This window comes from Pristiophorus japonicus, chromosome 15 (genome assembly GCF_044704955.1).
Source record: "Pristiophorus japonicus isolate sPriJap1 chromosome 15, sPriJap1.hap1, whole genome shotgun sequence".
Classification (NCBI taxonomy): domain Eukaryota; kingdom Metazoa; phylum Chordata; class Chondrichthyes; family Pristiophoridae; genus Pristiophorus; species Pristiophorus japonicus.
This window is the reverse complement of record NC_091991.1, coordinates 18224534-18236636: the sequence shown is the minus strand read 5'-3', so window position 1 is coordinate 18236636 and position 12103 is coordinate 18224534. Positions and strand designations below refer to the sequence as shown.

The 12103-nt window shown below is 41.7% G+C and overlaps 1 protein-coding gene across 3 annotated transcripts in view; it reads right to left on the bottom strand.

Annotated features, from left to right (window-relative positions):
- Positions 1-12103, bottom strand: part of lrriq1 (leucine-rich repeats and IQ motif containing 1) — a 218750-nt gene that overhangs the window by 138916 nt on the left and 67731 nt on the right. For all 3 annotated transcript variants that reach the window (XM_070900197.1, XM_070900198.1, XM_070900199.1), the window contains 3 exons: positions 10467-10619; positions 6084-6234; positions 4991-5184 (listed from right to left, as the gene is read on the bottom strand). In XM_070900197.1, the coding sequence (XP_070756298.1) occupies positions 4991-5184; positions 6084-6234; positions 10467-10619 (498 nt within the window). The remainder of the gene's footprint in view (positions 1-4990; positions 5185-6083; positions 6235-10466; positions 10620-12103) is intronic.

Genomic DNA, 12103 nt, shown 5'->3' with positions numbered 1-12103 from the left:
TGGTATATGTAGGAATAAAATGAAAGAATGCATGCCTAGACAAATCTAGAATTTAGTTTATCGGAAGACTGCTGTTGAGTCTCCACAAGCCTGAGACTTGATGTGATCAAACTGATGGAGAGGTCTGGACCAGCAGTAACTTCGAACTCTAATAAGTAGACCAACATAGAGAGGTAAAACTGGGATGCAGCTTGGACAAATTTTTATTTATGAACTTGCTTTTTAAATAAAATGTGTCCATGAGCTTGACCAAGGCAGATGCGCTCTTGCATGTGACATATGCTTCCTGTCTGCATAACCTTACTTCCTGTGTCACAATTTTTGAGCCATTCTTTTTTCGGCAACATTTATAATGAAAAAATGCTATCAACATTTGTCCATTATGCTGTAATTATTGACTGACCTTCCATCACTAGGTGACAACATCGAGCATCTTTATTCCATCGTCCACCTTCTCCCACACATTTCAGAACACTATCTGCCCGATTCTCCTCACTGACTTTGCCACCTGCCTCCTACACTCCATTCCAAGCCTGTTTATTCCCACTTGTGATCATTTAGATGCTCTAGCAGCCTGAGGCACTGATCCCATTTCTTTCCATTCACAGTCTGTAATTCTGCTGTTACTGTACCCGGAGGCCCCATTATATATTTATATAGTTTTACTGTCTCTTTCTCAGCACATTTCAGAAACTTGCCTAATGTCAAATTCTGCATCTCAAAGGAAAAAAGTGCCCCCTAGCAAAACGTCTTCACATTTGTGTCCCACCACCTGTTGATCCTGTACTGGGAGGCCCTGTTACATATTTTAAAACGTGTCTCTTTCTTTTTCTCTCGAAATTACTCCCCCAATCCAGGAACCACTCTCTCAGTCTTTCCTACCAACTATCAAACTCAGAAATCAGAGAGGGGAGAAATCAGCAGAAAACTGAGGGGCTGGGAAAATAATCCAAATTTCCAAACTCTCTTCAGTTTGACCAAGGTATTGCCACATAGTCAGGACAAGGCTACGAGAATCTGGAGTTAGATTTTAAAATACACATCAGACACACAAACAGGGAATGCAAAGAGTAAAGAGAGTGATGAGAGAAGGAGAGAAAAAGAGAAGGTATATGCTATATGCATGTATGTGTCTATGTTATGTACGTGTATGCATATGCTTGCATCTGAATTTTTCTTTTTAACTGAATCAGATTCACATCAACAGGAACAATACATACCAAACAAGACTGTTCATTCATGATGTGTAGCTTAGTATGTACGTTTATAGAAACTTCAAAATAACATATTTATTGCTACATAGCCATCGATTATAACTCTAAATATATATTGTACATTCCATGGTATAACACTCCTGTTCTTATAAAGCAAATCAGCTACACACAGAACGAACTTGTGTGATATATTCCCGATACAACATCATAGTGAGAGCACATCACCACAAGAATTGCAGTGGTTCAAGGAGAAGCCCTCATCACCTTCTCAGAGTAACTGACAACTGGCGATGGCCAATAAATGCAGCCTTGCCAGGTGCCAGCCACATTCTGGAAACAATTTTTTAGAAAATTATAAAATATCGAAGTAAGGTTGGTTTATATAAGCTGCCGTTTCCTTTTGGATGTTGCTTACCTACCGCTATGAGGTGGAAGGAAGACAAAAGGATATAAAAACAAAGAAAAAGAAAAGAATGAACAAATCTGCATTTAGTTGTACATAAAAGATAAGAATTCGCTCTATACTTGATCTCAAGGTCAATAAGAAAAAAAGTTGCATCTTAAATGACCTCAGGATGCCTACCCCAAAATACTTCACAGCCAATGAAGTAATTTTTAATTGTAGTTATTGTTGTAATGCAGCAAAATGCAGCAGCCAATTTACACATAGCAAGGTCCCAAAAAACAGCAATGAAATCAATGACCACATAATGTGTTATTTTAGTGATGTTTGTTGAGGGAAAATGCTGGCCAGAACACCGAAGAAATCCCCCTGCTCTTCTTCAAATAATGCCACGAGATCTTTTACATGATAGGACAGATGAAGCCTCAGTTTTATGTCTTATCTAAAAGATGGCACCTCAGCCAATGCAGTATACCCTCGGTATTGCACTAAAGTGCCAGCCTAGATTATCTGCTCAAGTCTCTGTAGTGGGGCCTGAACCCACAACATCCTAACTTAGGGGCAAATAGTGCTGCCAGTGAGTCAAGGCTGACACCTTAAAATCATAAGAGCCAATAAGCACATTTTGTTTTGCAAAAAAAAACTCTTCTAAACCCGAACATTCTATGTCAATGTTTAATTACAATGGAATCGGCCATAATTTGCTGTGGCAAGGCAGCTAATAGTGTCTGCCGCTAGTTAGACTTGTCCTTGCATGTTAAGTTTTAAAAAAATGATTGCATGCCAATTTGCTGAAGGTGCGAGCTGATAATGTCGCAGTGAGGGAAACCGGGCATCTGGGGCCTGAGTGAACAGGACAAGCAACAGGGTATCTCCTTTACCAATCAGATCAAAGGACTGTGAAATTAACAGAGCAAGGACTGAGATGGGCTCAATTTTCCCCAGTATTTGCGCCGTTTTTTTTTTGAGTAGGCTGCTTTTTCTGGCCTAACTTAAAAATCCCCAATTTCCCCAATCAATTTGCACCAGCGTAACTCAGTTAGTTACGTTTTTCTTAGGTAAGTTTTTTTTTCTCAAAAGGGGGCGTTACCAGCCACCTACACCAATTCTGACCATTTAGGCAACTTTGGCCAGCTAAAAGTTACTCCATTTCTACTTAGGCCAGCGTATGTGGCCGCTCGAGAAAACCCTTGGGGAGAGTTAAAGAAATTGGCGCAGGTAAGTGCAGCAGATGCCCGGACAGCAGCAGCAGGAAAGGTAAGAGAGAGGGGGAGAGAGAGGTGGGGAGGAAGAGAGAGGTGGAAGGAATCCTTTCAGGTGTACTTAGGTGCGGGGACCAGGAGGGAGGAGACCACTCGGCCTGGGCTAGGGGCGGGGGAGCGGACTGGGAGGCCATTCGGCCTGGGCTAGAGATGGGGGAGCGGACCAGGAGGCCATTCGGCCTGGGCTAGAGACGGGGAAGCAGACTGGGAGGCCACTCGGCCTGGGCTTGAGACGGGGGAGCGGAGTGGGAGGCCATTCGGCCTGGGCTAGAGACGGGGGAGCAGACCGGGAGGCCATTCGGCCTGGGCTAGAGATGGGGGAGCGGACCGGGAGGCCATTCGGCCTGGGCTAGAGATGGGGGAGCGGACCGGGAGGCCACTCGGCCTGGGCTTGAGACGGGGGAGTGGACCGGGAGGCCATTCGGCCTGGGCTAGAGACGGGGAAGCAGACCGGGAGGCCATTCGGCCTGGGCTAGAGATGGGGGAGCAGACCGGGAGGCCACTCGGCCTGGGCTGGGGGCAGAGGAGCGGACCCGGAGACCACTCGGCCTGGGCTAGGGGTGGGAGAGCGCACCGGCAAGCCCTTCAGCCAGGGCTAGGGGTGGGAGAACACATCGGCAAGTCCTTCGGCCAAGGCTAGGGGCAGGGGAGCAGACCGGGAGACCACTCGGCCAGATACAGAGAGAGAAAGAGAGATTGGAGAATCGAACCAGTGGGGACCGAGAATGGGACTGAACCGGCAAGCCCTTCCGGCAGGGTTGGATGTAAGTTGTTATTATGTGTTTTTCAATTATTTAATGTGTTGGGAGCTGGCTGTATGCTTCACTTTGCAGCCTCAGCTCTCTGTGTCCCTGGTTACCATGGCAGCCCGATCTTTTTGGCGCAGATTAAGGCTCCACCCCTCAAACTAAAGGTTGGGTTACACCGCACCAAAATGGAGAAATCCAACGGGGAAACTTTAGAATTTTTTTTTTGGCGTACTTAGGCCCCAAAAAATCGGGCGTAACTCTTCAAGTACTCCAAAAAAATGCTTTGGGGGAAAATTGAGCCCATAAACTGGAGTGGATGAATTAAATGTCAAATCAACAGAAAGAGAAATAAAGAGGAAAGGAAAGATTGGATTGAGAGAGAAAAAAAGAAACAGAAAGGAAAAATAAAAACTTTATAATTAAAAATTCAAATTTTTTTAGATCTCCAATAATTAAAACCTGAAGGAATGAGGTTCCACACTTGTAATAGTTAATTTTCTGTGCCAAAGGGGTTGACTGGCATTAATTCACATTTATCACGTCGTTAAAAGGGTACTTAGACTGAAATGAACAACACTTAACTTTCCGTGACCAGTTTAGTTCATATCTACAGTGCAAATACAGCAACTTTACGCCGTTCAATGCATTTTAGATTTTAGCAGTCCGACAGACAGCGAGATGTTGTTTTCGCGAAGCCAACAACGGAGCATCGTATCTCATACAGCAACTTTTGGGCTTCCACGTTTAACTGTGGATCTGCTCTCGCCTTAGGTTGCTGTGGTATTTGCAAATAAATAACAATGAGTGCCATTAGTCTCATATTTATTTTGACAGTAATTATGGGTCAATATATTAACTGACCAGAAATACAATATATTCACTGGACAGAAATGTTTTACAGAAATCAATTAAATCATTTCTCAACAAATTTGAAGAGTTTTCTCATGATTAATCCTACATTGCAGATGCCATTACACGGAAATATGAAGGACCCTGGCAGTTGGCACTCATATTTCCAGCACAACTCAGGTTAGGATTGAATGAAAATATTAAATTAAATGACAAATATATGTTATTAAATGTATTCCCTGGAGTGATTTCAAGCCAATAATCTCATCTCAGGGCTCAGATGACAGTAATATATCACTTGAGCTTTGCTTTTGCAGTTTATAGCAACATTCAAATCATTTTATCGCATTACTTGTGGTCATTCCTAACTATCCATCATTCATTCTCTGTAAGTCACCCAGTTCTGGTTCATAAAAGATACAATGCTGCAAGTTGTGGTTTATTACACCTTACTTTAAAACGGGTTGATTTTACTTTTTTTTAAACCATCAACTGCATTTTTTGCTACTTTACCTCAGAAAGGCTGTTGCTTTGTAACTTCAGACTTTGAAGAAGCCCACAGTTATCAATGCCTTCTATGCTGTTGAGATAGTTAAAGGAGCAATCAAGATAGAGAAGGGTAGGAGTTTCACTTAAACCTTTAGTGCTTATCAACTGATTATGATCCACAACCAGCCTCTGAAGTTTCTTAAGAGATTCCAGACCACCTAGAAAATCATGAATAAAAATAGGAATAAATCAATCAATCAGTGTAGCAAATGGATTTAGCCAAAACAGCAAAAATCTGAGAACTGACAAACATTCCAATTTATGTTCAATAGTTGATTTTCGCAAGTGTTTGCTTATGCCATTGGGTATAACACTTCGTAATAGGAATGGCTCTCACCTCATAGAAGTAGAAAAGGACTTACATTCCACCATTACAGGTACACTCCCCTCAACTGAACTCAGCACTCCTGGAGGCTAGCAGAAAATTCACATTTTGGACCACCCTGTCCTAATCGCTACCTGAAGAAGTTTGTGTAAAAACACTTGCAAAGGAAAGGTGGAATAAAATACTGGGTAGGGAGACAGTGGTGAAGAGAACAATGATCAACTAATCCATAAAGTGCACTGGATCTGAAAAGCTCACCTATTCTGTCTGTTAGCATTAGTATACTTTGCCCCAGGCTTACACATTGCATACAATACTCACATCTTTTGAAGCCCTTCTCATAGGCACTGTTAGTGCAGAGAATGAAATCGGGTTTTTGTAGATTTGTGAGAAGGAATGCGAGGCAAGGCCTGTAACAGCATTAGCTGGAAGGAAAATGGGGTCTTGCTCAAAAATATGTTTACCTGGCTTTTAATGTTCACATTAATATCAGGTATTATTGTTAAGTATTTTCTCTTATTCAGAAAAAATCTGAAACAAGTTACAGGCGATACCTGGAAATAGTAAGTACACTGAGCGACTAAACTGGAAGAACTCTAATTGTGTTCCAAAAAATCCTGTATATGCATTGAGGTTTCATTTGTACTACACATCATTAACCACGGGTACTTCAAGATAAAGTGACAGCACACTACAAGTAAAATGGAAGAATAGCAGCCACAAATTGCCCACCTATCCGAGTGATGCTATTATATGATAATTCAAGGACTCGCAGGTTGCTGCAGTTCTCCAGGCCATGCATCGAGGTTATCTGATTGTGACTGAGCAGAAGAATACACAGATCTTCTAACTCAAGGCAGTGGATATTCTGGATGTTATTTTCCTATGTGGATGAAAAAAGATTGTTCAATCAGTCAAAATTGCAAATTAATAGATCCACGTCCTTCACCTTTTTGTTTTGATGATTCACTAAGTATATATATTTTTTAATTATTGCAATTTTTATTATTAAATTTCAAATGTTACTTTTAGTGGGGTAGATGATGCATTGTTATTAAAAAAAAAGAAAATGCTGGAAATGCTCAGCAGGTCAGGCAGCATCTGTGGAGAGAGAGAGAGAGAGAAACAGAGAGAAACAGAGTTAACGTTTCAGGTCGATGAACCTTCGTCAGATCCTTCTTGCGAAGGGTCATCGACTAGACGTTCAGAAAACTAACTTGTATGCATTCCATGAATTTGTCCTCCACATTATTATTGCAAATTTGGTTTTACCAGTCTATATGTAGATTAAAGTCCCCCATGATTACCGTATTACCCTTGTTACATGTGCCTCAAATTTCCTGATTTATACTTTGCTCTACATTACAACTACTGTTTGGCGACCTGTAAACAACTCCAAGCAATGTTTTCTGCCCCTTGGGTTTCTTTCCACCAAACTCATTCTACTTCTTGGTTCTCAAAGCTAAGATCCTTTCTCTCTAGTGTCTTTATGCTATCCCTTTTTATCAGGGCTACCCCAGCTCTTTTTCCATTTTGCCGATCTCTTCTAAACGTTAAGTATCCTGCAATATTTAGTTCCCAACCTTGGTTACTTCCGAAATGGCTATTAGATCAAACCTATTAACTTTTATCTTCGTTATTAATTCATCTATTTTGTGGTGAATACTTTGGCGTTTTTCTATTTTTCCCTGATGCCACCTAAGTCACTAAAGCCCTGTTACCTTTGTTCCTCTCTCTATCCCTTCCTGACCCACTCTACTCATTTTTATCCAAAACTCTGCTCTGCTCTGGAGCTTGACATTTATCTTGCTGCTTTTAAATTTACTCTTTCCTGAATCCTCCCATCCCCTTCATTAGTTTAAAACCCTGTCTACTGCCCTAGTTATTTGATTCACCAGGACACTGGTTTCAACACGGTTTAAGTGGAGCCCATCCCCAGCACCTGGGATCCCTTTACCTGCCTAATATTGAAACAATTTATTGATCTCTATAAATAGATTTTTCCCATCCTGTCCTGTTGGCCCGTGATTTGTCACAACTATCATCCACTTCCCCACTCCCTCCCATGTCGATCCTTACCGCTCTGTTCCCAGCACTTATCCTTGTTTCTCTTAACTCAGCCCAAAATCCTTCCTCCCAACCCATGCAAGCACCCACCCCCAACTCATTATGTCCCTCCATTCATTATGTCACACAAAGCAAACAATATATACCCACCGCTCTGCTTGCAGGAGACAAGATCATTCCTGAACAGTGGAGGCCTGTATCTAAACGTGACCCTGAGCTTCTGGTCGCCTGTCACTTTAATTCTTCGCTCCACTCCCACTTTGACCTCTCCGTCCTCGGCCTCCTACAATGTTCCAATAAAGCTCAACACAAGCTCAAGGACCAGCACCTCATCTTTCATTAAGGCACTTTACAGCCTTCTGGGCACAACATCAAGTTCAACAATTTCAGACCATAATCTCTGCCCATATTTTTTTTTCCCTTTCCTCCTTTTTGTTTTGCAAATGCCACCCCCTTTTTTTTCCTCTTGCCTATGGCAGCTGGTGATGATTCCACCATTCACACCCCATTTAGACTCATCTTTTGTTTCCTAACTTGTGCCATTACCATCATCCCTTTTGTCTCTTCAATCTCTTCTGCTTCCACCCTATCACAGACCTTCCCTTTTGTTCTTTCTTCCCCTCCCCCTTTCAGTGCCCCTGCACGTCCTCAAAAACTCATTACATCTCGAACTTTTCCAGTTCTGACGAAGGGTCACAGACCCGAAACGTTAACTCTGTTTCTTTCCACAGATGCTGCCTGACCTGCTGAGATTTCCAGCATTTTCTGTTTTTATTTCAGATTCCAGTATCTGCAGTATTTTGCTTTTGTATGAGGCCTGTCTCTTCCTCCATGAGAAAGTGAGAGTAAAATGAGAGTGTGCAATATGTACAGAGAGAAAGGGAAAGAAAATGTGTGAGAGGCAAATAAAGTAGCAGACATACAGAAATAATATGAGAGGCACACAGCGAGAGTAATAGGCAAACAGAAGCAAGAACACAGAAACAGAGACTTTCAGAAACTGAGTCAGAAAATTATCCTCAGGAGTATGATTCTGACTAAGAGTGAATGCCTCCTTCAATTTTCACACGGTTAAAATGCATTGACACACTTCATGGCTTTTACCACATGGAGATCCTGGCACTCAGTATCAGTGTACTATTTATGTAGATGGAGATTGGCAAGCGATGTTATTAACAGCATATGCCTAACTGCTGTGGGCTGCCAAAGAAAGTTTTGACATTCCAGTGGCCAAATATTTCAAATCTAAATCATGTTAGGAGGTTTTTGCTCTGAAAAAAATTTAATGCTGTCTTAAGTATACTAATTCGTCCCAGACCACACAAGTCATGCAGCTGACAGAACTGTTCTCAGGCCACAGCACCATCAGTCTTACCTGGCAGATAACAGGACATAATAATTGCACTGGTGAACACTCCTCAAATGATTTCCACTGCCCCACTCTCTTGTCATGAGGTTCCTGGCTTTCAATCAGCATCTGCCTATTACAGTGGGGCTAAGAGCAGGACGCGTTGATAGCGCTCCTGTGAAGCACCTTGGGATGTTTTATCACATTAAAAGCGCTACATAAATGCAAGTTATTGTTGCTATTATTATTTCAAAGTGCAATGTATAATACAGGCAGCATAATAATTGCACTGGTGCTTAGAAAACAAAAAATTATCTTTATTTATTGTAACCAAGGATATAAAATTATGGTCATTTTTGAGAATTATTTCCAAAACTATTTGTGATTAGCATTTGATGGATATATTTGAAATTGCAATTAAAGTGTAAGATTTCATTGTGAAATAGCATATATCCTGTTGTATTGCTCACAGAAGATAAACTGTTTTATTACGATATCATATAATTCACAACGTATTATATAACAAGGAGACAGTTTACATCTTGATAGCCCGTTCCTAATCGTGAAGCGACTACCTTGGGAAAGCTGTCTATTGCCAAGAGGGAACAATGTCTAGCATGACCTGTCCCTTTAAGGTTAAAGGGCCCGAGTTTGGTGAAACCCAAGTTACACCCAAGTACCGTGCAAAGGACCATTAAGATTCTGACAGTACTTTGGGTGGGGGTTTCGTGGAAAAATGTGGGAAAAACCACCTGGCGGCAAAAATGGGCCTTGCACACCGATTTTGGGTGGCAGCGGGCAGTAGGTCTCATTCTGAGCAGCAAATGCGATCCTCGGCAAAGTACCGCCGAGGATAGAGTCAGGCCCAGGGAGGGGAGAGCGCCGAAATAAACATTTTTTCAAGACAATAAAAAAAAACTACCAGTAATCCTTCAGAGGACCCCATCGACCTAAATCCCTGCAAAATAAATAAAGAAAAGTGCACAAACCTTTTTTTGCAGGTCTTCATACTTACCGTCCAGTTAAGACCTGCCTCCACGCGGCAGTCTCTTCTGCTGCTAGAGCGGAGGACCGCTCGGACCAAACTGGCAACTCAGCGGGCGGGAGGACTCTTGTGGGCGATGCACGCCGGCGCACGCAAGCGGACGGTCCCCGGCGATCGTCTCGCCCCGCCGGCATGAGGCCCTGACCAAACTCGCTCAGAGGGGAGAGCGCCCAGAAAACATCGAGACCGCCCAGCCGGCGGTAAGTCGACCAAACTCGGGCCCAAAGAGTACAACCTATAAGAATGTTTTCTAAATGGGCACATCCTAAGGTATATTAGAGGCTAATTGCTGAGGGATGCTTGGCTGTTAATTTTTTTATTTTTTAAAGTGAAGCACTAAATAGGTCACTCTCAAGACTCATTAGAAGGGAATGGCCCATCAGTGTCCTGATACAAGTTATCAAGGTCAGCAGAAACCAGCAAGAAATAACTGACTTTCTTTATTTAAAAAAAATTCTCAATGGTGCTTTATTGCTGTTTTATCAATGTAAAGTTGAAGCCAATCAGTTGAAAGTGTGACACAGGTGTGTAAGATACTGTCGAAACAAACATACTTGATAAAAGACTAAAATGTCTGGGTACTTTGAGCAAGAACAATGCACAATTACACAAGATATTAACTAATAATTATTCTGAAGCAAATGATTTTTTTTACCTGCACATCAATGTACTTTAAACCTTTACAATTATTGACACCCTCTAATGCCTCTAGTCCACAGTTTCGGAGCGTTAGTGACTTAAGTCTCAGACATTGTGAAAGTGTGGACAGGTTGCAACCTGGCAAATCTTGAAGCGTGACCGTTGTAACCTATATTCAATAAAAAGGGTTTTAGTATACAGAGAATTCCCTTTGACAAAATAGCTTTCCTGTATCCTGCAACAGGTATGATAGAAGAACATACAATGGATTTATCAGTCAGTTTGCCACTTGGTTTGGTTCCGAAGCTTAAGTCTGGATCCTCAAAAGGCTCAAACATTTAGATTTGACCATTTGAGTTACATCTAAAATAAAGATGAAGTTATAAATCTCAGCCCAAATTAATTATTTCAACTATGTATATAATCAAATTCAAAACCAGTGGGTTAACCTATTTCAGAAACACAATCTGTCAAATGATAAAAACAAAATGCCAGTATTATAACGAATAAGTTAAAACCTAGTTGTTTTCAAATATAAAATTGAGCATTGAAAGCTTTTGATGGGGTTTTAAAAAATCCAGTGATCCTAAATCCTGGACCCTATAGAAACTGCAGATAGATCTTTGGATGATCTGACAAACAGTGCTCATTGTATACCATTGGTGACTCAGGTGCTCACAGTATTAGGTGCACTAGATTCAGTGTTGGACAACATCACTACAGTTACTCCATAGGAACAGTTCTGATTTATTTTAACAAATATGTAAGGAACTGGTGAATTTCAATGCTCCCCTCATTTTCCATTCCACTGGGTTTAGACCAGTAGCAAACAAAAGAAACAAATTGGAAATAACAATCAATTCATCAATGCTGTGCAAGCCATAAAATGTCATAAATTGAGCCAAGGCAGGGGACTGGCATGGCTCTCAGAACCTGATTGAATCAATACATTTTTTGAACACCTATAACATACAATCCAGCTTTCATCACTAATGCTTTGGTTAAGAATCTTATCAATTGTATTGTTATAATCATACCCTATATTTAAAGAATGTAAATGTATCTTCCCCATCACATTTTCTCTACTATTATGTAAGTGCAGTTTACATACAAAAGTTAATTATGGGATGTTGCACAACAGGTAATAACTATCATTCTATTGGACCAGAATTTGCTGGCAACATAATGGCGAGTTTATGCGAACGCCATTATTCGTGTGTAAATCGTCAATTTGTGGCGAGGAAGAGGTACCCTGTGAGTTTGCACGTACACGCACACACGGCATTATCGGGGTAACCTTCCCCTCATCCCAACTGAAAACATGCAACCTTCCCCCTACCCCACTCAGCTGAAATTGTGACCAAGCCCTCTGCCCTCATGAACTTAAATCAGGTCATCGCACCACATTGCACTGAGCAGAAAACATAAATTAACCTCTCCTTCACACTTGACAGAAATGCTGCCACCAATCCCCTTCACTGGAGAGAAATCTGCACAGCAAACCCCCAACTCAACAGAAATTCAACCCCACTGCAGGCAAATTCAGCATTCTCTAGCACCTCCTGAGGGCAAAGAGGTCCAGCTACCTCTAGTGAGAACAAGCTGAGTCTTTGACCACATCCCCACTGGAGAGCAAAGTCGACCCTGCCCGCC